Below are 25,825 nucleotides of genomic sequence, written 5' to 3'. Positions count from 1 at the left end.
AAAAAATTTTTTTTAGAGCAGTTAAGAAGCAAAATGTTTTACATATCCAAACCTATGGGGCACAATAATGCTCTTCCTGAAGGGACTTTAAAGAAGTAACTTCATACATCTTCATCGTTAGAGATAAGAAATCACAGAATTACACAACTTAAAACAAAAGCCTACACACCCCAAACCACAAAGAAGTAACAATAATAACAGCAGAAGTAGATAAAGGCTCAAATCAATGATCTAGAAATTTGAAGTGCACACAGAATCTAAAAACGGGTTTTTAATAAGACAAAACAAAACAAGCCCTTTCCACAGGCAAAAGAAGAAAGAAAAGAGGTGGAGCCAGGGTTACAGTTCAAAGTAGAAGGTACATAGGAGGGCGGTGATGCTCAGGGATAAAGCACATGCTTAGAACCACGCAGGAGGCCCTTTAAACTTGGCACCACACATAAACACACACACACACACACACCCCTTCATACAACTCTAGGGGAGAGGGCAAAGCAAAGCAAACACGGAGCACAGGACGTTGTCCAGGGGCAAAAACCGCCTGCTAATGCTGAACCAAGAAGAAATAAATGCCCATAGAGAACTGACAGCACTAGGGAGGCTAAAACAGGTGGACCTCCGAGTTTGAGGCCAGCCAGGGGTTCATCATGAAACCCTACCAAAATAAACAAAATAAAATAAGAAGGAAAAGCCATTCCATAATTGTGTGTATGTGTATGTGTATGTGTATGTGTATGTATATACTTCAGAATATACTGGACATAACAAGTACGTACAATTTTTACTTGTTGATAAAACAGATGCCAAGGAAGGTCCACAGGCACGCTTTCACAGGTTGTATGTACTCTTTGAAGAAGAGCCATTTCCAATGTCACTTCTATCATGCTAGGCCACAAAAACAGGTAAGCACCCCAATCCATATGAATCTCCATTAGATGGCGAGATTATTTTTAGAGATTATAACAAGAATAGTTTAACACTTATGAGATGTAAAACTTCTGCACAAAATATCAGCAAGCAGAACCCAGCGGCATCTCTGAAGCAGGACTTTTGGGAGAAAGCTGTGGCATTCACACAAGGAGCTGGATTACGGACTGAGCTTCTGTCAGCAAACTGGAGAAAACTGAGTCCCTGGAAAAGCCTCTGCCAAAATAGCTCAGTGACCACGTGAAACAGAAAAGAAAGCACTGAAGAGACCAACGCCAGATCAAATCTTAAATGGCCAAACATCAAAACTGTTTTCACTAATGTACCTGCCACTGCTATGGTTTTCTCTTCTGTGTATGTGCGTGTCTGTGTGCGTCTATGTGTAAATGCAGGTGCACACATGGCACAGCACATGAATGGAGGTCAGAGTGTTCCTCTGAACACCTTGAGTGTTCCTTGCTCTCCGCCCTGCTTGAAATGGTCTTGTTTCTACTGCACACACCAGGCTGGCTGGCTTGTGAGCTTCCAGAGACTGTCCTGTCTAGGCTTCCCAGCTCACTGCAGCGCTGATGGAGTACAGGTGCTAGCTAGCGCGTCCAGCTTTACACGGGTTCCGAGGCTCCAAGGCAGCCCACGTCCTCACTGCTCAGTCCAACCCCTAAAGCTGCCCTCCCAGCTCTCTTCAGCCTCACTCTGTCTTTGCCACAGGCAGGCTGGGCTCCTGGACTCACAAGGTAAGGCAGGAAGACACTGACAAGTCAATACCACTTACAAACTTTATTTACTAAAGCAGCTACCCCAGATAAACACTGACTAAAAGGAGAGAGAGAAAAAGTTTTCAAAGTTGTAAGTATATATTGCCTAACATAGAATGAAATGACATGAGTTTTTGTGTGTGTTTGTCTGTTTTGAGACAGGGTCTCAGTGAGCAGCCCAAGCTAGCCTGGAACTCATGATCCTCCTGCCTCAGTCTCCTGGGTGCTGGGAGAACAAGCATGGAACATCATGCCAGCTGAAATGGATCTAAAACAACCGAAATGCAAAGACTAGAAATGGCAAAAGCAACAATATCAAACTCAAGGTGTCGGGTTTTAGGAAGCAGGTGCCAATCAGCTGCAGAACATCTTGACTCAGCTGCCCTGCCAGAGCCTTCAGGGAGACTCTCCCCAAGGTGACCAGCATTGGCCAGCTGGGCAGGGTTGATTTCCCATACAGTGAGGGCTAGCACAGAGCGTTCTGTTTGCATGGGTGCCTCCCAACCATTTTTAACATTTAGAAACACTCCCAGCACTCGGGAGGCAGAGGCAGGTGGATCTCTGCAAGTTCAAGGCCAGCCTGGTCTACACAGTGAGTTCCAAGACAGCTGGGGCTGCAGGGAGAGCCTGTCTCAAAAAGAACAACAACAAAAAAAAGTGCAGCCTCCCACCCACCTGCCTGGTGCCATTTAAAGTAAGGCACTGGGCTGCCCCTGAAGGAAGTTTCTAGTGCATGGAGGCCAACTCACCTCTACTTTTTCTACTACTTGCTTCCCAAAGGAGCACACTTTGGTGGAACAGGTTACTGTCATGTTTTCAGAACTCTCATACTGACTGGTCACACCATAAAAGGCCCCAGCATCATCTTGGATATTGCAGTTTAAGTCAGCCTGTTGGAAAAGAATGGAAGCATGTTATTCTCTCATTGTAGTGAAGAGTAGGGTAAGCCATGGAGCAGCCGTGCATTGGGGAGGGTGGCTCAAGATGTGGGAGGAAACACCACCATGCCTGGAAGCCACATTCTTCCCAGGCAGGCCTCGAACTTGCAATGTAGTCAAGGATGATCTGGAACTCCTGCCTCTCCCTCCTAAGTGCTGGAGTGACAGGCATGTGCCAACACGTCAAGTTCGTACAGTGCTGGAACTGAACCCAGCCAGAGCCTCGTGCATGCTAAGCAAGTACTCTACGGACCAACAGAGCCCGATGACAACTTTCTGAATGCATGTTATGGCAGTCTTTCCTTGCAAGGGCAGAGTACCTGTATCTGTTTGCCTTCCTTATACTCAGTACTGGAACAGCATAGCACCCTTGCAAAGAAAGTTCCAGAGGTTCCTAAAACATATACAGAAAGCAGGACAAGAATCAGCTTTGTGCTCCCCAATCCTTAGAGATATTTGAAAAAACAAAGAGCCTGGAGCTGACTGATCACCATTACAGATGTGAAACAAAACTGCATCAGAAATGACCACACCCAGAGGAAACACTTCCTACTAACAACGGCCCTGCAGACGCTTCCATTCTTTTCTGACAGGCTGACTTAAACTGCAACTCACCTATTGAATTCTTAAGAATGACCACTATTTAAGGCTCATGATAGGCCCTTAGACTGGACAAGCTAACATGGAAGAAAGAACACTACTGTGCAGAGAGTACAGTGCCAAAGGCACCTGGAGTTCAGATAATGGAAGATCTTAGTTAAGGGATGGTTGGATGGGCAACTGCAGGGAAAGGCTGAGGGAAGAGAGTGGAATGAGGCCTGGAGTATTTCTTTCCAGCTCTGGAACACAGACGAGAGCTAAGGAGATGAGAAATGCAGCCTACACCCAGGGTGTGGACCGGGGCTGGAAAGATGGATAGGTCTGTACTGCTCTTGCAGACTGACATGAGCTTGGTTCCTGGCACCCACGTCTAGTAGCTCACTACTGCCTGTAAGTCCAGCTCCAGCAGATCCAACGCCCTCTTCTGAACTCTGAGGGCACCTGCACTCACACATGCACAGTTCACACACATATATACATATACACATAAATTTTAAAAACCCATGAAAAGGAAGCAAGGAACATATCTTGGAGGAAATGGAACCTTCGAAAGTTCTGATCCCAGGAAGCGAGGAGATTAAACTAGTACTTTAGAGCAGCGTCTCTGCATACAGTCTCTACTGGAGAAGGACATGGCCCCGGGTTTGGGTCACTGCTCTGGTGTGACTGTGGTGCAAACAAATCCCTGGAGTAGCAATGTTGGGATGCGGGGCTTTGGCAAGATGGTCAGGATTCTGCCTTTGTAAATGGATCAAGCCCTCCACAACACAAGGCCTGTGGGAGGCTGTAGCACAGCTCCCCAGACACCAGTGCCTGGACCCTGGACCTTCCAGGCCCCAGAAATGCAACTAATACATTCTGTATACCCCGAGTCCCAGCACACAGGGTGGGAGCAGCGTCAGAGTATGAGCAGCTCTGAAAAGCACCTGTGCCCACCATTTTGCCCAGGCTGGGAGAGGGCTGAGTGAAGAGAGCCGAGAGGGGAGGCCATCACTGCAACCACTGCCAGGGGACACCAGAAGACCAGAACTTCAGGTCCAGAGGGGGCTGCACTTGACATTCCAGCGGGATTTATGGACATGTTAATACCTTCACAGGTTGTTAGTACCACGAAGACTTGAACCATCTTAAATATTTTTAAGCAAAGACGTGTGTTTCAGTTCCCTTTTTCTTTTAATATTTTATTTATTATTTTTATTTTATATGTATGAGGTGGTGTGGAGGTCAGAAGAGGGTGTTGGATTCCCCTGAAACTGGAGTTAAGGGCAGTTTGTAGCTGCCCTGTGGGTGCTCAGAATCAAACCTGGCTCTGCAAGAGCAGTCAGTGCTCTTAACCACTAAGCCATCTCTTCAGCCCCCCAGTTTCCTTTTTCTAAGACAGTGTCTCACCGGGCGTGGGAGGCAGAGGTAGGCGGATCTCTGTGAGTTCAAGGCCAGCCTGGTCTACATAGTGAGTTCCAGGACAGCTGGGGCTACTGGAAGACTGCCTCCAAAAAAAAAAAAAAGGAGTAATCCTGGGCGTGGTGGCACATGCCTGTAATCCAGGCACCAGAGAGACAAAAGGCAGAAATATACCACAAACTCACAAGCTTCAGCCAGCCAAGGCTACACAGTGAACTCTTATCTCATTATCTCAAAGAAAACAAAACAAAGCAAAGCAAAACAGAAGGGAGTAAATATGTGCTAAGAAGAGCCTATAAGCTGCAACATAATATTCTAATCTACCCCTAGTTTTTTTTTTTTTAAACCTAGTTGTTTTTGATGCCAAAAGTTATTTTAAAAGACTAGTGAACAAAACAAGCCGTTGGATATTTTGGTGTAAGGAGCAGAGTGTGGAGGCAATGTGGGAAATAGAGGAAGGCTGATGGGCAGGAATGAATGACATTCTTCCTAAGTATTGACCTTAAATTACTTAGAATACACACAATAACCTATCAGTACATAAATTCTGAAAACACGAATCAAGTTTAGCTCGACAGTCATCATGAGCCGATCCAGCAAAATAGAAGACAGCATTCACTGCGGGCACCTTCCATGCCTATAAGCTAAAGTCAAAGCTGCTGTCCAGGTAGCTGCACACCTAGATTCCACAGCCTGAGTTGATCTTCAAGTTCCCAAATTTCTTCAGCCCCAGCACTCTGTTTCAGCAGTTTAAATTTTCAAACTCCAAGATCCCAAAGGTAGAAAGACAGGAGAGCATGGAAGTGACGGGCCTCTTCATCCTCATCACTACACAGCTGCTGCTTGTTTACAAGCCTGTTTAAGGGACCCAAAGGATGAGGTGGTACCCTGGACACTGCAGCTGCAGCAGGTTCAGACAGCTCTGTGCAGAACTTTAGATATGAATTCTTGGCTGTATCCATGTGTACTATTAAAGAACGGATAACACAATGATGTGCGTGCTAACCTGAAGATCTGTACGTTTTATGTATACATACAAACATACATACATATATATGTATGTATTTATATGTAAAATCAACATCTGGCCAAGCGTGGTGGTGCATGCCTTTAATACTAGGACTTGGGAGGCAGAGGTAGGCGGATCTCTGTGAGTTCTACATAGCGAGTTCCAGGTTAGCTGGCGCTACAGGGAGACCCTATCTCAAAAAGACCAAAAAAAGTAAATAAATAAAAACCAACCTCTGATACTAACTTCCTGGATTAGTTAGGAGTTAGAGAAGGGGATTTATTAGAGGCATTACTGAGAATTGTGGACATGGTGCTAACAAAAAGGCTTTTTTTTTTTTTTTAATGGTTTCTGCCAAGTACCTGTAGACAAGCAACCCTCTTATTTTAAGCCTGTACCTGGGTCAGATCATGTTGACCACCTTGCCCTGAGTTACTGCTGTGTCTTAGGACCATGTAGATAATGCTGATACACTTTTATGTACAGTTGATGATCTATAGTTGCAATTATGAATCATCAAAAATTAGGTTATTAGCTGGATGTGGCGGCACAGGCCTGTAATTACAGCATTCTGGAGGCGGCGGGGGGAGGATCGAGGTGACTCATGATGTCCACTAGCTCTACATAGTAAATTCAAGGCCAGCCAGGGCTCTATGAGACCTAGACTCAAAAAAAAAAAGTTACTAAAGAATATTCATTATGAAAATTCACCCAAGGAAATCATGTTGACAAATTATGTTTTAAAATTATCAGAGTTTTTTTCCCCATTAATTAAACTGTAACATGCGTTCCAAGCGGTTCCTCGAGCAGAAGCAGCCAGCTCCTTTGGTCTGCACATGTACCAGGACCAGATGAAGGAGGCTCCACATATGCCCTCTTCAGTCAATGACCCTCATCCCGGATATTATACCTTACAGTTTTGTCTTTTGGTTATTTATCCTCCTGCCTCTGCCTCCAAACAAAACCCCAAACAAGTGGAGCATGGTAGCATCCACCTGTAATCATTGCATGAGGTAAAGGGAGGAGGGACCAGAAGTTCAAGGTCATCCTCAGCTACATAGAGAGTCTGAGACCAGCTCAAGTTATACTAGACTCTGTCTTAAAACATAAAACTTTAAGGATTGGGGATGTTGCTCAGTTGACAGAGTGCTTGCCCAGCATGCACAAGGCTCTGGATTCCAACCTTAGCACCTCATAAACTAGCCACTGAGGAAGGAGAGGCAGGGAGGATCAGGAGTTCAAAGTCATGGTCTGCTACATGGCAAGTCTGAGGCCACTTTGGAATATATGCATTGTTATCGCAAAGAAACTTTTAAGAGTGATCTCATACAGTGCCTTTCCTTCTGGCATTTTATCTGTGAGGTTTGTCTGTGTAGCTGTGTATAGTTCATTTACCCTCATAACTGAATAAAAAAGCCGGGATCTATCCATTCTTCTACCAGTGACATCTGTGATGTTTCCAAAACCTATCTTGTGCACAGTGCGGCATGAACGTTTCGGGTATGATGCTAATGAACACCTGGATGCAAGATGTTCCTGGGCGTGTAATGCCCACTCATAAGGTGTATGTTAGCCTTCACTTGGAGAGGAGGCGCAGGTAATTCTTATACCTACCTTGTCTTTTCCTTACATTTTAAGAAAACTTTACATTTAAGAGGTGAATTTCACAGATTGAATTTTGAAAGGGCCCCTAACGAACCGCAAATAACCAATTTGCAAGCAATATCACAAATACTTCACAAAACATGAAAATCATGCAGCTATCCAATTGTATCACAACTGCTCTTCAGGAATTTTCTAGGAGGAGATATTGATGTGAGAGACAATTGTCAGCTGATGGCATTAAAACTATACTAAGAAAGAAATGAGGGTCACTGAACTCCGAGCAAGGCAAAATTTAAAGAAAGAATCTGAGCATTAAATTAACAAAGGCAGTGAGCTGTCATGAGTCTAGGGTTTGCACAAAGCTCACTACCCACCCCACCAACATCCCCCAAACCAGAGACTCAAGAATGGAAAAGCACCCAAAACTCCAAGAAGCAGCTGAAGCTCAGCAAACCAACCTTCTAGATGCATGCCAGATTTGAAAAGTTATCTTCCACCCTGGGCTAGTCAGAACAGGTGGATGATGGAGTGTGTTCTGACATTTTAAAACACACTTGCCAATGTAGATGGTGAAGGCAGCCCCAGGACAGTCCTGAGAGAACTGCTCAGTTTACCTCAGGAAGAACAGAGTGGAACTCTTTCTCCACCTCCTCCACCTGAAATTTTGTGTAGCCTCCAGCTGACGCCCCTCAATGCCTACATATTCCCACACATTTCTTCAGTAAGGTTGCTAGACACAGCTAACGGTCGCATAGCTCTTTTTCCTGCTGAACGTACTTGCTATTGCTGCTGCAACAAACTGCCACAGATGCAGAGGCTTGGACAACATTAACTGATCTTGCACTTCGGGGGGTCAGAAATCTTCCCGGGTCTCACCAGGCTAAAACCAAGGTATTGATTGGCAAGGCTGCTTCTTGTTGGAGATTTGGGGGAAAATGTTTCTTCACCTCTTCTACTGCCTAGGGACCACTCACATCCCTGTCTGCTGCCCCTGCCTCCACTCGGGCCTACCAACACCTTCTCAATTCTCCGGGTGTCTTCCTTCTTCATCCATGAGTACACTGGTCCCTGTGGATAACGCAAGCTAGCCTCCCACTGGAGACCGAGCCCCTTTTGCTTTGTGTTGTAGCAGTCACAGATCCTATGGGTACGATGTGGCCCCCCACTCTGGGGAGTTAGGAGTCTGCCTAGCACATCTGCTGACACAAGAGCAGTAAAGCTCCTTTCATAGAAAACCATTTCCTTCTGGTCAAGAGGATGAAATCTGGTGTCTGAGTATAAATTTAACATTCCAGTTGGCCGGAGTCAATGACTTGCTAAGAGAACTCAGGAAGGCGGGACCACCCCTAGGAAGGTGGGTGCACCTTAAGCCACATTAAACAGAGGGATGAATAATTAGTTCTATAATGAGATGATGTACTCTTCCTTCCCAGAATTCCTGCCCTCCTAGGAGTCCTTTAGCACCCACATGGCTTTGTAAGGCTGCCTGCTCGTCTGAAGATTTCCTTTTCTCCTTCCTATGTCTGTTCTAAGCATGCCTTCTCTAGTACCTGGGGCTTCCTTACTCTTTCTTCAAAGCTCCCCTCCCTGTCGTGTGGTTGCTTGTCTACCATGTGGCTGGCTGACCTTCCACAGGAGTTTAACTCAAACAGCATGGCTCTTTCCCCTTCTCTCCATTCTCCTTTTCTGGGCAGCTGCCCGAGAATTACAGCTTGCCTGCTCTGGGATTTTTGTCTTTTAAACTCTAATAAAACTGTCATTGAGCTTCCACTGATTTCTTTTATTAGTTGATATTAAGAACCCTAAGAGGGTTCAGATTGCCTAGGTATCACTGCTAAGTTGAAACTGCCTCTGGTAACTTCCACCCAGATCCTCAGGTGTCTCAGGCCCGAGAACCTTTCTGTAAGACAATTCTGAGATCTCTTTCACTCCCCCAACCTTGCCTCTTCTCTCTGGGTTTCCCCCACATACTGTACCTATTTTCATTAAGCCTCCCCCTGGTTCCAGACTCCCATTCTATCTAGTCTGGATATTCTGAGTGCTGCCTCCTGTCTGCCATCACCTCACCCCAGACATCTGGCTGAAGGCATGAAAGGCAGGACTTCATGTTTCTCATCTTTTGTTTTTTGGGGAGGTGGGGGTTTGTTTGAGACAGGGTCTCCCTATAGCTCCAGCTGGCTTGGAACTCACAGAGACCCGCCTGCCTCTGCCTCCTGAGTGCTGGGACTAAAGGCATGCACCACTACACCTAGTGTGTTTCTCATCTTTAACCACAGGCGATAACCTCAATAGCAGTTCTGTGGCGGCAAGGAAGGGCTGCACACCACCTCGTCTGTGAGCTATGCTGCCCCATACCAATGGCAGCTGCTAACAATACTGGTGATTATACCCATTAATTCCACAACTGAACCACTGACCAGGGCAGAGCCTCAAGTCCCATCTGCAGAGACCATCCCCTACTAGAATCAAACATGATGAAGCCCATCATGGCAGAGCCAGGCTGAGTGTCAATATGTATGTGTAAGAGACACAACAGAGGCTTTTCCCAAATAGACAAAAGTAGGGCTCTTTCCTGGTTTGTGAGTTTATGACAACTCTGACATACTGGGTATAACCACTCAAACAGGTACAAAATTGCTATCTTTTCCACCAAAGCATGATTAGAGATGCCACAGAATTCCCTATGGAAACAAAAAAAGCAATCACTAACATGCTCTGGTGAATTAAAGACTCTAGGGTTTATTTGCAGGCATGTTCTGGAAACTAGTGTGGAAGCAAGGGCAGGTTTCAAAGGCAGGTCAAGGATGCAAAGTAACAAAAACATAACAAAAGTGCCACTGGGCTGGAGATGTCGCTCAGGTGATAGAATGCTTGTCGTGCAGCACAAGGCCTTGGGCCCCATCCCCAGAACTGCCTAAACCTGGAGTGGTGATGTACACCTGTAATCCCAGCACTTGGGAAGTGGAGGCAGGGGAATCAGGGGTTCAAGGCCATCCTTGGCTGCCTAAGACGCTTGAAGGCTTGGTGCTGTATCTTCTTCCTCTTGTTCAGAAGGCCCGTGGCCTATTTACGCCAAATTGTGGCCTAGTGTTTCATGTCATGGATAGTTTTATTTATTTATTTGCCTCTTTTTGGGAAATGTCAGAAATGTAATCTTTGAAGAATGGTTCTTCCTATTTCAGTGTCAAAAACATGAGGCTTAGTCGAGATGTGTGGGTTCCAGACTCTGAAAGGAAGAACCGGGTCAGGGGATGGGCCAAGGACAGAATTGTCCCTGCAAACCTCAGACCGCTGGAGAACTGGCTCAGGAGCAGAAGGACCAGGAGATAATGTGCTGTCAAGGAAGGCTGGGAGGGACAGAGCACACAGCAGGGACACTTGGCTGATGATAGTTGTCACAGCTTGACTGGGGAAAAGTCTGCAGGATCATAGGTAGGAGAGAAACCCAAGGAGGGAGGGCAAGGACATAAGGGGTCAGGAGCAGTGTGGACACTCCCTTCCTACTCAGCTCCCTCCACCCCTGAGGCTGCAGAAGGGCTGGGCAGTAATTACTTGGTTACAAAAATGAAAATCGCCCAGGACTGTGCCTGACAAGGGACAGCGTAATAGGCACTGACGGATGGGCTGTTTTCAAACCACCACTTGAATCTCTCCTCTGCATCCCCTTTGAGCCATGATCAAAGGACCAAGATTTCAAATTGTGAAGCAATTTTTCCCAATGGCAGCATCTGGCTGCTTGGCAAGTTGCACTGGAGCTGGGTACTGCTGCGGGCAGAGGTCCAGGCCTGACACATGGTGAGGCCTGGCCAGGCAGGGCATGCCTTTCGGGCCTTGCAGCTGCTCCCACAGACACCGAAGAACAATTGCTCTGTACTAGGGCAGAAGGGCCCCTAAGAGACAGTGCTACTCTGGGGGGTCTGGAGAAAGCCGCCCCCCAACCCTCCCCACCTGCTTAATTAGCATGCATCTGTATCTTGGCGCCGACACTTGAAGCCAGTCCCACGGGCTTCAGAACCTGGGCAGGGAAGGATGGAGTGATGCAGGACATCTCTCCAGCTAGACAGCTTGCTTTGTGCTGTGAGGACAGTGAGGGAGCTGCAGGGAAGTAGGCCCTGGAGTGCATCCATTTACACCATTCATGGCATCCCCACACTCAGCACGGGCAGCTCTGGCCGCAGCTGTTTTAAATAACAACAGGAATATAACAACAGGAATAAAGTGGGCCAGCCCAGTTCTCCACGTCACTCCCCACTACTTCTGGCATTTATTTACATACACAAAATGGACAATTTTTTAAAACACCACCAGGGCCACTTTATTCTGCAGACTGTGCACCCCTATTTGAATTTCATAAACATTTAGTACTTCAAAGAATCTTAAAAGCTTGCTCTAATTACAATAAGCTGGGTTTGAAAAGGTTGTCTGTTTGCATTGCAAATCTTCTACCAATAACGGCAGTTACTTGCAAAAATTTCAATTAGAATCACCCACACAACTGCAGGTAAGGACCATGGCAACTCTGCACAGGGCCAGTGATGAAGACTCAAAGTCTCAGGTCTAAGTACGAAGCAGCAACTCGGGCCAGTGCCTTCCGAATGAGGCTTGTCCTGGGCACCCAGCTGAGCAGAACTGACCACCAAGCTCATCAGGTGTGCAAACACTGCCCCTTTGCCAGGAAATGGGACTATTCTCTGGTTTCAAGTTTTTGTACATGAAGTGTCTTAGATAAACAATAACCCCAGAGCTACCAATTACACAGTTAAATGATAATTATATGTAGATAAGCTATAGGCCAGCCTGTAACTTTACATTTTAAATGACCACCACACAGCACTCTGCTGCACGTATGTTCCAAAGATTGCACAGAACACATGTGTACTGAAAAGTATTCCCAGGCTGGAGAGATGGCTCCATGGTTAAGTGCACTTGCTGCTCAAGCAGAAGAATCAGGTTCGAGTGTCAGCACTTATACGGAGACTCACAACCATGTATCACACCAGTTCCGGGGACTCCCACACCCTTTTTTGGTCTCAGAGAACACTGTATGCATATGGGGCACACACACACACACACACACACACACACGCACGCACGCATGCAGATAATACTCATACGCATAAAAAAAATTTACTGCTTACCTGAAATTCAAATTTAAGTGGCCAGTCAGTGTTTACTAAACCTGAAAATTCTACTGACAAGTCATCTTTCCCAAAAAGAACAAAAATTAGGACTTACCCTCAAATTTGTAAGAAAACATTATAAACCAAAGATACCTAAACGGGGGTGGAAGGTGAAGTAGCGGAGTTATGGAACATGCAGTGAAAGCTCTGTCCATGTGTATAATGTTCACAGATATACTCAGTCTACATCTTGATACTTGGCTGACAAGCATTTGGGTCAAGAGGATCTCTTACTTTTTACACTGTATTCTTTTATCTGCTTGAACTATTCCTAACAAATCAGTAAATGTGAAGAGTAAATTAAACTGGGAGAGGTTAGAGGACGGGAGGGTAGATACTGGAGCATCTGTTATCCACACATGGAGGGGACAGAAGTTCCTCTATGACACAAGGTCTAAGCTCAACTGTAAACATCTAGCCCAAGGGCTTGAGGTGTAGCTCTGTGGTAGAATACCTGTTTAGCAGGCAAAGTCCTAAGTTCAATCTTCAGAACTACAAGTAAGAATAAACCAAAACCTAGCCAAGAAGCCAGGAATGTCCAGGTAATCTACCCATTACGGGCAAAACTAGGTGTGGGAAGGAGCAGCCACCCTGACTGTACCGTTGCCACCTGAGGCTTTCAGATGGACAGGCAGCAGACACAGAGCATGGGAAGTACAGTTGCAGGTCTTGATCAATGCCCTCAGCTCGGCTCAGCGGGAGCTCTCCTAAGACTGACAGAATTTAAACAGCCACACCCAGGAAAGGCTGCAGAGTGTTCTGCGTTTCATGAGCAAACACTGAGCCCAATGACCCAGCAGAGGAAGCTTTTGAGGAACAGCCATCCAATGGCTGGCAGAGGGGTTTCCTCCATGTGGTCAAAGCAACTCCCAATTGAAGAGACTCTCCGTGGAGGGCTTAGAGTTTAAGATTTATTATTATTATTATTATTATTATTATTATTATTATTATTATTATTATAGCTGGCCTGGAACTCACTATGTAGACCAGACTGGCCTTGAGCTCACAGAGGTCTGAGTGCTGGGACTAGAGGCATGCACCACCACACACAGCTAGAGTTTAAGATTTTAAAATAACACAAGCATCTGTGCTTGGCAGAGGTCAAAGGATCAGAAGCAAGCAGAGCCTTGTGCCCATTTCTCACGTTGGCCTGTGTTTTGAAATCTGTGGCTGCATTCCTATCGTCTTCTATGCAGGGGATTCAAAATGGGTGCCTCTTGACCCCTGCTCCCAGCATTTTCCCAGCAGCACAGTTCTCTACCCCTTCCCATTCCTCCTCAGCAAGCTAATTCTTTCAAGATTCAAAACAAATGCCATGTCTTTCTGAAGCTTCCAGAATACTCTCTGGCAATAAAGGCATCAGCTTTGTGCTCCCACAAGAACCTTACCTACCACAGTTCCACCACATCTGCCTGCCGTGTATTTGCAGCAGATCCTGAGGCTCTGAAGCCTCCTCTAAATCAGAGGGCAGAGTGGAAAAGCCCATGCTCAGTCTGGAGCTTTTCCCATTCTGCACGCCCCGCCCCCTTCCAGGCCCACCGCTTACTAAGGTTTGTGTGCTATGAGGCAGCACACCTCACATCTAGCAATTTTTCCAGCACTGTTTACTTAATGAAGTAACTTTCCAACAAACTTGAAAATCCAGTCACTGCATACATTCCACTGCTGAACTAACAGGTGACAGAATCCCTGTTCCCATGGGGAGGGCTGCAGAGATTCTTAGGACAGAGGGCTGGGACCCATGCAGAAAGTGCTAGCAAGCTCTGGTTATTTTTCTTAGGAAATCAAACCAAAATGAGAAGGGATGCAAACGCATTCCCTCCCCGACTCCTCTGCCTGTCGGTCAAGGGGTAATTTTCCAAAACAGAGACCCTGGGTGCTACGATTTCAGATTTCAATGTTAAATGTCCCCCGCAGGCTCAAGTGTTTGAACACTTGGTCCCCCGCTGGCACTGTTTGGGAAAGTTAAGGAACCCTAAGGAGGAACAGCCTTGTTGAAGGAAGTACTCACCAGGGGTGGGCTTTGATGGCTTTCAGCCTGGCCCAGCTCCCTGTTTTCCTGTGTATGGATGAAATGTGATTGGCCAGGCTCAAGTTCCTGCTGCCAAGCCTCCCCAGCCATGATGGACTGCATCCCCTTCAGAACTGTAAGCCTAAATAAGCCCTTTCTGCTAGAGTTGCTTTTGTGGTTGCGACAGGGTCTCATTGTTTTGCTCTGGCTGGTCTGGAACTCCCTATACAGAACAAGCTAGCCTGGACTCAACTTGCATCTTGAGTGCTGCAATTGAAGGTTCCAAAATTGCTTTTTTTTTAAAGTTTATTATTTTTATTTTATGTGTACGAATGTATTGCCTGCATGCATGAGTGCACCCGTGTCATGCAATGCCTCAGAGGTCAGAAGAGAGCTTCAGATTCCCCCGGAACTGGAGTTAAGGACAGTTCATAGCCGCCATGTGGGTGCTGGGAATTGAACCCGGGTCCTCTGCAAGAGCAGTCAGTGATCTTAACCACTGAGCTCCAGCTTCCCAAAACTGCTTTTTGTCAGGGTACTCCATCACAGCCCCAGAAAGGAAGGGAACACACTAGGTGAAGATGACCATACCTCCAGTTTACTCAAAGAAAACCCGACAAGGAGTAGCCCCTCAGGTGCTGAACAGCCACTTCTTGATATGTGCTTTTGGGGGAGGGGATAGTGTTGAGATGGACTCCCAAGTAATCCAGAATGGCTCTGGACTTGGAGTATAGCCAAGGATGTGCTTGAGTTCCAGGTTGTGCTTCCACTTCCAGAGTGCTGGAATCATAGACTGTACAACCCCCCATCTGGCCCCCACCCCTGCCCCCAGCTATTCTCCACAGCTCTTCCTACTCTTTTGCTGAATCATCCCATTATCAGTACTCAGTTAACTTAAATGGGAACCATCCCAAGAGCTAAAAGGCCCTTTCTCACTGATAGCAATTCAAACATGCACAAATCATTCCACATTCCCAACTCCCTCTTTCACAAATAGCAGTGGAGACAGTCTACAATTCCAACCCTAAATCATGCAGATTCCAATTAGAAATAGCCTAACACCCCAGAGGGAGGTCCTTGGGTGCCCTGTTTCTTCTCCTTAGAGATCTATTATTTTTTGACAGTGGTTGTTTTGCTGAACAAATGTGATTTCACTCCTACAAATATAACAAGACTTACACAGGCTGCTCTGGGGCCAGGTAACCTAGTTCTCCTTTTCTCTGGTTTTTTTTTTTTTTTGGTCTTTTTGAGACAGGGTCTCCCTGTAGTCCCAGCTGACCTGGAACTCACTATGTAGACCAGGCTGGCCTTCCTTTCTGTTTTATAAAACTCTCTCACATCTGTGTGGTCAGTAAAACTAACCTTTTTCTTCTTTTTAAAAAAGTGATTAAACAAGTAAACAGATTGAACATAATGTTAACAGCTTTTGGTGAATATATTTCCAAGAGTTACAAAGAAAAGCATTATTAATAACCATAGGGTAATATATATCATAGTTCCTAAGATATAGCTAAATATAATGATTTGGAAAGAAAACAAAATATTATATATTAAAATTTTATCATACTCAAGATACACAACTATACAACTGCATTTTTTTAAAAAATATTTTATTACTTTTATTTTATGTGTCTAAGTGAGTGTACTGGTTCCGTGCCATGCCATGCAATGCCCTCAGAGGTCAGAAGAGGGCACTGGATCCCCTGGAACTGGAGATACGAATGGTTGTTAGCCGCCATGTGGGTACTAGGAACCAAACCCAGGTCCTCTGCCAGTGCTCTTAACCTCTGAGCATCTCTCCAGCCCTACAAATACAATTTTATATTACTTCCTCACTGCTCTAATTTAAGAACCTTTATCAAATTAACTCTTATGAACAGTTCAGGGTTGTAAGGCTTAAGAGTAGCAGGTAAAAACACACAGCTGTCTTTAGATGACTATTTCAATCCTGACGATCTCAAATCCTATTAAGACAGGAAGAATTTTGAGCTCCTCCAAAGGCACTGGTTAACCCCCAATTTCACCTCCTTTGTAAACGTCACATGGCTTAGCGCTGCAATGAAGCCCCTGGCCCTGTCTACCCGGGTGTTGCCCTCCTCCTGGTCACCTGCACAGTATTTGATCCTTGTTCTATAAAGACAGATGAAGATGGTTACCTGGCCAGGGCCAAGTGTCCACCTTGCCTGTAACACTTCCCTCTTCAATCACAAGAATAACTTGAATGCTACAACTATTTTAGTGTCATTTTTCAGAGATATTTTAATTAAGGATTCAAATTTATTCAAAAACTCACCACCCCTGGCTTCAACCAATACAAACAGCTCAAAAGAGGTGACAAGGAGTTGGCTGATCTTTGCACTGACTGGTGACAGATGGTAATAACGTCAAACTCCTCTGCCCAAGGGTAGGCAAGGTACTCATGATGTCAGCTCTAGGATACACCCTAGCTTTAGGACAGTGAAATGGGAACAAATGGACATCCCAGGAGGGAATGTGGTATACCTAACCTTACTTAATGTAATGGTTACTTTAAAGAGACTCTGGAAAGACTAAAGGCTTTTGAATTGAAAGAGAGAGAGAGAGAGGAAAGAAAAAAAAAGCTGCAGATGTAGAGGATCCAAAAATGCAAGTCTCAAGAGAATGATTTCTCCCCCTCCCCCCTTTAGTATTCTCGTTCTAATTACAGCAGTGAAGTGATGACGATGACCGGGAATAACCTGTACAGCTATTCTGGAAATAACCTATCATTTATACACATAAGACACACACATCTATGGAGTCAGTGAGATGGCTTAGTGGGAAAAGGGGCCTACTACCAAGCCTGATGACCTAAGTACAATCTCCAAAACTCATACAATGGAAGGAGAGAACCAACTCTCAGAAGCTGTCCTCTCACTCTCCTCACGCACATACACACGAGTGAGGTGTGAAGACGTGTCCACTGTGGGTACGTGAATTTACACACATGCAAGGAAAACACTTGATACACATAAAATTAAAATTAAGTAATTAAAAAATTTCCTATTCCCCAAACTGACTACAATACCATTATATTGTCTTTATAAGGACAATGTTAAATCTATGCTCCTCCTCACCCCCAAAGGCAGGTCACAGAATTTCATTGACTGCTCTGTTAAGGTTTAGGATTCGGGGGTGAGGGCACTAAAGAGATAGCTCAGTGATTAAGAGCACTTGCTACATTGGAGAGGACTGAGTTTAATTCCCAGTACCCACATTGAGGCTCATAGCTGCCTTTAACTCTAGTTCTAGAGGATATGACATTCTTCTGACCTCTGGGGGTTCTAGGCACATGCATACACGATGTACAAACATGAAAGTAAAAGACCCAGGTTCGAATCCCAGCACCCACATGACAGCTAACAACTGTCCGTAACTCCAGCTCCAGGGGATCCAATGGCCTCTTCTGTCCTCCGAGGGCATTGCACAACATGGGTGCACTTACCTACATGCAGGCAATACTCATACACATAAATACAATTTTTTTTAAAAAAAGTAAAATAAATTTATAAAAAATATTTAGGATCCAACCTGTACTTCCTACAGACCAGGTATCCCCAATGTGAAAATCAAAATCTGAAATAACAAACTCTAAATGACAACACAATGCTGGAAAATGTCAAGACTACACAGCAGTTTTTAATCAGGGACAGCCAACCAATATTTGAGCCGAAAGTCATCGAAACTCTGGCAAACTCAGATATTTGAAACCTGGGGCTGGAGAGATGGCTAAGCAGTTAAGAGCACTGGCTGCTCTTTCAAATGACCCAGGTTCGATTCCCAGCACCCATATGGCAGTTAACAACTCTCCTAACTCTAGTTCCAGGGGGTCCAACACCCTCTTCTGACCTCCTCAGGCACTGCACAACATGGGTGCACTTACATACATGCAGGCAATACACTTACACACACAAAATAAAAATAATAAATAGCCAGGCGTGGTGGCACACGCCTTTAATCCCAGCACTCTGGAGGCAGAGGCAGGAGGACCTTTGTGAGCTCAAGGCCAGCCTGGTCTACATAGTAAGTTCTAGGCCAGCTGGGACTACAGGGAGACCTTATCTCAAAAATAAATAAATAAATATTTTTTTTTAAAAAAAGAAATCTGAAATCTCTTTTGGTTCTAGCATTGTGGATAAGAGATATTCAACTTGAAGGTTGCTGCGAAAAGAAAAAGATGAAGAATAAAATTTAAAAAGGCAGGCACACTGGAAGCCTCAGTAACAAAAACTCACTGCTCTCTCTGCTGGAAAATAGTTAAAACCACTGACCACTCACCTACCAGCCTAATCAAACCCAGATTCTTTCACTCTCTATATTTTTCCACCCACCAGCCTTTACCAGACACACACCAATGCTCCAGAGACTCGCCGCACAAGCACCTTGTCTCTTGTCTCAGTGCCCATATCCATGACCCTCCTTATCCAAAACAGCTCCTGTGAGCTCACCCTACTCAATACCTGCAGACATATGGCTGAAAGAGACCCCTGCTCTCCTCCTCCCTCACATACATATATAAAATACAATACAGGGCTGGAGAGATGGCTCAGAGGTTAAGAACACTGACTGTTCTTGCAGAAGGCCTGGGTTCAAATCCCAGCACCCACATGGCACCTAACATTGTCCGTGACTCCAGTTCCAGGGGATCCGACAGCCTCTTCTGTCCTCCCCGGGCATTGTGCAACACAGATGCACTTACCTACATGCAGGCAATACACACATACACATAAAATAAAAATAATAAATAAAATATTTAAAAAAATACAATACATACACACACACACACACACACACGCACGAAACAAAACAATGGGGGCCAGGTATGGTCATGCACACCTTCCTTTAAGCCCAGCACTAGCGAGGCAGAGACAGGGAGATCTCTGTGAGATGGAGGTCAGCCTGGTCTACATATCAAGTTCCAGGCCAGCTGGGGCTACAAGGAGACCCTATCTTAAATAAAAGCAAATAAAATAAATGGCACCAGTAGTTCTTCCAAAGAAAACTCCTCTGGAGGTCTTAACTGAACCCAGCAGGTCAGAGGGGACAGACACTCTGAAAACATCAATTTTGACAACCTAGAGATTCCAGGCTCTTTTAGGCCAGGTACAGAGCTGCTACTGTAATTTACTGAATTCACCTGAAAAGGAAAATCTAAGTGAATTGCTAACACAAAAGCTATTTCAAAGGAAGGGCTAAACTTTCTGAAGCATCATCTACCGTGCCAGCACCCGCTAGTACCCAAGGCTGGAGACACTAAGTGAGTCATCCTACCAGGTCATTACAGGAGCCTGAGACTCCAAACCACAAGCCTGATTTAAATTGCTTTCTCTCCTTTAACAGTTGCGACAGAATTTCTTTCTAAAGGTTAAGTACTCCCAACAGTAGTGCTGAATGAGTGATATTTTCTATCCTATTCATGAAGTGCTAAATTTTAATCCTGTAAATATGAATAAGTGAGTGTCTGAGCTCACAAAATAACCTTTTGAGTCTGCACACCAAACACTACCCACCATGCCACACATGTGCAATCTAGGCCTCATTATTAGGGGAGTCACGACCGAGGGCCCCTGGAGGAAAGCATTTGTCCTCCACATGGTTAAAGGGACAATTTTGGAAGCAAAAAAAAAAAAAAAAAAAACCGTTCTAAGTATCTTCTACATCAATCCATAGTCAAACAAAATGCTAATTATAACAACCTCATTTTATGGCTTTTATAATGGGACTCTCAAATTTTTTGATACAAAAATCTCTATCAGGCTTAAAAACTTTTCTTTTGCTTTATATTTCTTTAAAAAAAAAAAATGTGTTTTACCTACACATACAGGTACCACATGCTTGCAGTGCCCATGGGGGCCAGAAGAGGGTATCAGAACCCCTAGAACCAGAGTTAGGGAACATGTGGGTGGTGGAAACTGAACCTGGGTTTCTCTGCAAAAGTGCTCTTAACCACTGAGTCATTTCTAGTTTTCCTTTACAAACCTAAATCTTATGTTTGGCAACAAATACTGTCTGTTGTCTTCCGTGATGTGTGTATCCACGTTCCAGGTATGACCAAATGCACAAGGGAGATTCTTGGCTTGACTTAATATCCTTTCTAAATGTGGTATATTTTGGTGCAGAGCCTCAGCCTTGGGGTCTTACATCACCTATTTTACCCCACTGATTTTATATAATTGGTGTGAAAATCAGCAGAGTACAAAAAGGAAAAGCTCCATCTCAATAGTGTAACAAAAGTAGTTTTAATCTTATCCACCCATTAAAAGGATCCTCCAGAAGGCTGGGGGTAGAACTCAATTGATAGAAGGTTTGTATAGCATGCATGAAGCCTGGAACCCAGGAACCAATAAACTGTGTATGTGGCACAGGCCTATAATCTTAGCACTTCAAGATGGAGGCAGGGATCAGAAGTTCAAGGCCATCCTTGGCTATAGCCAGTATGAAGCCATCCTGGGCTATAAGAGAACTTGCCTAAAAGAGTAAAGGAGCCCAGTGGAGGTTCAGTGGCCACACCTGAAAACTGCCATGTTCCTGTACAATGCCCAATCCCTGATCACTCACATCTCTACAAAGTAGTTGGTGTTGCTTTCTCAGGGTTCCCTTAGCAGACATGCAGCCACCTCCACCCAAGGAGATGCATAAAAAGTATAATCCAGCCCTTATGGAAGGATGGTAATGCTCCCCCAAAGAATTTAAAACACATTTTTTTTTTTACCCACCCATTTGTTCCCATATTGGCTGGACTTTTACTTTTCTTTTTCCTGTAGAGCACCTGCTTAGTATCACAGAAACAGAGTCTTAGGGACAAATCCTGTGGCCAGGGCCCACAGGGAGCTAAGTAGCCCATAGGGAGGGGCACTGAAGTTGGCGATCTGATTTCAAGCCCAGGCCCTGGACCTTGGGCAGCCTGTCCCTTTTCATACCAGGCCTGCTTTCTTAGTTGGTTATGAGACAAATTCCACTTAAAGCATGAAATCCATGTAAAGCACTTAGCATACTCCCAGTGCACAGCAGGTAGCCACTAAATGGAAACCACTCGGTGAATTAGGTCCCCTGGGGGCAGTCAAAGTCCAGAAGGGAGCAGAACACACGTTCCAATAATTATGACCCAGCATGGGAACTGATTAACCATAAAACGCAATAGGACTAAAGGAAAAATCGATGGTCTGCCTCAATGAGGAGGTGTGAGGTGGGGAGGAGCTGGCTGGCTCAGTAGCAGAGGAAAGGAAGCAGCATCCAGATCTGCTCAGGTGTGCAGAACCAAAAGGAAGCACTAGGGGCCGGGTAGAACCCAGGACAAAAGCACCCCGGAGCGGGGTGTCTAATTAGGGCTGTGAATGACAAGCTAAGGGACACAAACACTTAAAGCAATTTCCTTTTTATTCTTGTGAAGATGGAGGACTCATCAACCCTCAATCCTAGCAGGTTATGCTGTGTCTTGTGCCCAACTCAGTACCCGTATTATCACTATGCCTACTCTGACCTATTAGCAGGCCAACCGGGGCCCACACTTAGTGATTAGTGCAAAAGGGATGGCAAAGCTTCTTCCAAAGCCTGTGGAGCATCAGCAAACCCGAGTGCCCAGGCCAATTTCAGCTGATCCATGTTCTTGTAAAGCAGTAATGAAATTCTTTTTGTGTATGTGTGTGTGCACGTGTGTGCACACGTCTGTGTGTGTAGGCCAGAGGACAACATCAGGTGGTGTTCCTTGGGAGCCATCCACCTTGTTTATTGACAGGGTCTCTCACTAGCCTGGAGTTCACCAAGCAGGGCCCTGGAGCTGGGGTGACAAGTGCATGCCACCCAGCCTGGTGCTGAGGATCAAACTCAGGCCCGGACTTGCATAGCAAACACTTACTGACTGAACCATCTCCCCAGTCCAGGACTGAAGTATTTATGGGGAAAGTCCCTGTGTATCCTGCCTGACACTGACAAAATCTTGAGGTGTCCAACTTCATCTCCCTCTGACTCCAGGTCCTTGTGCTCTAGTGAGATCCACGGGCTTCCTAACTTAATGGGGGTAAAAGCAGCAGAAAGGGAGAAGTGTCTCAAGCTTTCCACGGTGACTCCAACCAGCTCTGAGTAACTGCATTAAGGCTCGGGCCCAAAGAGCCGCACTCTTCCCACCCCTTTCAGCAGACTGCAGTTGTACCAGGCACAACAAGTAGATGCACAGGGCCAGAACAGCCCAGCCCACAGGTTCAAGCCTGCAGCACACCAACCACAGTCAGTGAGGACTCAAAGCTGGGGCATGTGACACTGTGCTCCCAGGTCCAATTCATTCATTAACATGAGCCACAGAAGTCACAGTCCATTTACTCACCCAGAATTTCACGAGGAAGAAGGCATTTTGAGGGCCCTTTCCAAACAGTTCCTTCAAACCACCTTTCTTTTCAGGAAATTTGTCATAAATCTGACGAATATCCACGGATTCAAGCAATGGGTCACTGTAAGAATGGTTGGCATGCCCGATGTGCACGAAGAGGTGTTTGTTGTACTGCAAGAAACCGACAGAAACATTCTCATTAAAACCCTGTGTCCGAACTGTGACTCAACTGTGTGAACTGGAAAAGGAACAGCAATCTCAAAATCCCACCTCTGAAGAAATGTATGTTTTTTTTAAGGCTGTTTGAGGTTAGAGGCAAACCAGCTATTGTCTTTTATTAGCAAGGTCATGTATTTCCCTGAATGCCTAAAGAAATCTTTTCATAGACAAGGTCATAAGTGACAGCAAAGGCCCAAACACAAAACCAAGAACCAGTTCTATTACCCAGATTCACATGACCCAATTGAAAACACCACCAACACTCCTTGGAGCTCCACATCCGCAGCACAAACCTAGTGAGAAATCCGTGTGCAGCTGGCTAGCCTTGTCACTCAGAATGTACTTCTGGCCCCTGCTTCCCAAGCAGGAGTGTGGGTGCAGCAATCTGAGCGTTGGTACCCACTTCCTTCAAGTAAGAGCACTGAGCCTCTGTGACACGAGTCACCTCTGTAACTCACCTAAACTTCTATGTGAAGGGCTGGTCAACAAGCAGTTGTTGGTACAAAGTTAGGACCACGGGTACAGACTCTCCAAGGCCAGTAAGGAAAAAGCAAAGGTCATGCAGGAGCAAACACACAGAAAGCTCAAACTCTGTTAAGCCATTTGAGGAAGGACACCCTTCCTTCACTTGCTTTCATATAAGCCTTATAAGGAGAACATTAAAGAGTGTGCCCTGATCCTCAACAATTATTTAAACACTGCCAATGAGGCTAGACACGAGTCACTTAAAGATGCTTGAGGAACTCCCATGTGTAGCTGAGTGTGAGGCAACTGTATAGAAACCAGACCATCTGCAGACCCTCCAACCTGCCTCTCCTACCAAGAAGGCAGCTGCAGCAACTAAACAGCCCAGATTAGTCTAAGGGGGCAGTTCTCAGAACCATTAGGGTTCATAAGGGAAACTCCTTCACCTAGCAGACTCCACTCACCTAGGTTTAAACCAGCAGTTTACCAACAATGATCCTGAGTTAGCAATCCCCAAGTAACAGAAGGTTTGGTCAACACACCTATAGCACTGCCCACTGATCAATAATGTGGGATCCAGACTTAACCATCTCAAGCAGAAAACCCTTTACTAGTGCATGTTAGCTGTGGAAGTGGGCATGCCTTCTTAGCATACAAAACGGCGGCAATGATGGCATCAATCTCACAGCACTGAGAAGGTTTAAATGACACCATGTGCGGGAAGTTCACCAAGGATCCCAGAGCCAATGAAGAAGAGGTACTAATGTTACTGTTTAAATGAAGCCCGGGGATCACAATGAATATTAGTAAATTAAAAGTACTACCACAAGCTGGGCATGGTGATGCTTGCCTTTAATCCCAGCACTAGGGAGGCAGAGGCAGGCAGCTCTCTGTGAGTTCAAGGCCAGCCTGGTCTGAATAGTGAGTTTCAGGAAAGCTGGGGCTACAGGGATACCCTGCCTCAAAAAAAAAAAAAAAAAAAAAAAAAAAAAAAGTACTACCACAAATCTTCTTGAACTTTGTACAATCCAGTTTCCTCAACTTGACTAATCATAAACCCTATAAAATACACCCTGAGGAATTGCTGGCTTTAATTCATGACTGCAATCTAAACCATGAATCTCTGGTCATGACACTAAAGGGCAGAAGGCTGGACATCCATCTGATGGTGGTGTCCCACACATGAGTACTGTTGACTAGGTGGGTATTTTAGGGGTATAACCAAGCCATCTCCTAGGCAACATATGAGTAGTAACTTTATCAAGGCCTCTGCTTCCTCACAGATTCCAGGTGAGATGGAAAGAGGACCCCGTATGCAGCGCGCACTCCCAGCACAAGGATTAGATGCCTGGTGGTCTTGGGTTGAGACTGAGACTTATAGACTACTGTGGAAGAGCCTGTGCCTGTGTTCAAAGAGATGTAAACTTCGAAGGCAAGGTCATGCGAGAGTGTCTCTGGCCTTTTCATAGATTATCTTAAAGGCTGGCACACCATCTTCCCAATGACAAGACAAAAACCACAGAAAGGAAGTCCAGTGATGGCTAAGGAGCATCTAGTATCAGTGGGAAAACAACACAGTGCATAGTTGGGGCACAGACAGTAGTGCAAAGGCCATCAGGGATGAAAATCTTAGTGCTGTCATTCTCCAGATGCCTGCTCTATGTGGGTACGCTAATTCATTAGTAGCCTGTGCTTGCGGCTAAGCTCCCTGTCCCACCTACATCTGAGAGGTCCCATTTCCACCAGCTCTGCTGCCACTAGTAGACAGTGAACTCCTGGGAAAGAATGGACCACAGAAGAGCCCTGGGGACACCCATGGATAGAATCCAGATGTCCTGCATGAGCTCCATGCTTCTAGCTCTTTGGCTTCACCTGTTGGCCACAGGCTAGAGTAGAATGGGAGTGAAGTTAATAGGCCCTGAAACTTGAAGTCTTCTTGCTCTTGACATTGAAATGTCCCTGCACTATAATGCTGAAACTCAGGTGCCATCTCTGCCTACATCTTCTCAAGAAGTCAAGAGGTGAACAGGAGGGTGATATTATCATACTCTGGGAGGGGCCAAGAAAGAACAGCCATGCTACAGAACTCTATCTTCTGAAATTAAAAAAAAAATTTAAATAAATAATTTATTGAGAATTTCATACATGCATATAAGGTGTTTTGATCAAATCCATGCCCACTCCCTCCCCTCCAACTCCTCCCATATCTCCCCATCACTCTTTTTCTGATAACTTCATGTACTCTTTCTTCTTCTTTAATTTATATTTTTTAAATGGGGCTTTTTGCTACTTTAACATTCCCCCTTCTCAAGAGGTAACCCTAAAATCTTTTAGGGATAAGAGCTCCCAAATACTTTTGACACCTTTTGGCCTT

At 45.3% G+C, this 25,825-nt stretch overlaps 1 protein-coding gene across 7 annotated transcripts in view; it reads right to left on the bottom strand.

The window, feature by feature from the left end:
- Tead1 (TEA domain transcription factor 1) overlaps window positions 1–25,825 on the bottom strand; it is a 257,187-nt gene that overhangs the window by 15,401 nt on the left and 215,961 nt on the right. For all 7 annotated transcript variants that reach the window (XM_008853496.3, XM_017803275.2, XM_029556285.1 and 4 more), the window contains 2 exons: window positions 22,765–22,938; window positions 2,432–2,572 (listed from right to left, as the gene is read on the bottom strand). In XM_008853496.3, coding sequence (XP_008851718.2) covers window positions 2,432–2,572; window positions 22,765–22,938 — 315 coding nt within the window. The remainder of the gene's footprint in view (window positions 1–2,431; window positions 2,573–22,764; window positions 22,939–25,825) is intronic.

This window comes from Nannospalax galili, unplaced genomic scaffold, assembly GCF_000622305.1.
Source record: "Nannospalax galili isolate Female #2095 unplaced genomic scaffold, S.galili_v1.0 scaffold44, whole genome shotgun sequence".
Taxonomy (NCBI): Eukaryota; Metazoa; Chordata; class Mammalia; order Rodentia; family Spalacidae; genus Nannospalax; species Nannospalax galili.
This window is presented reverse-complemented; position numbering and strand designations above follow the sequence as displayed.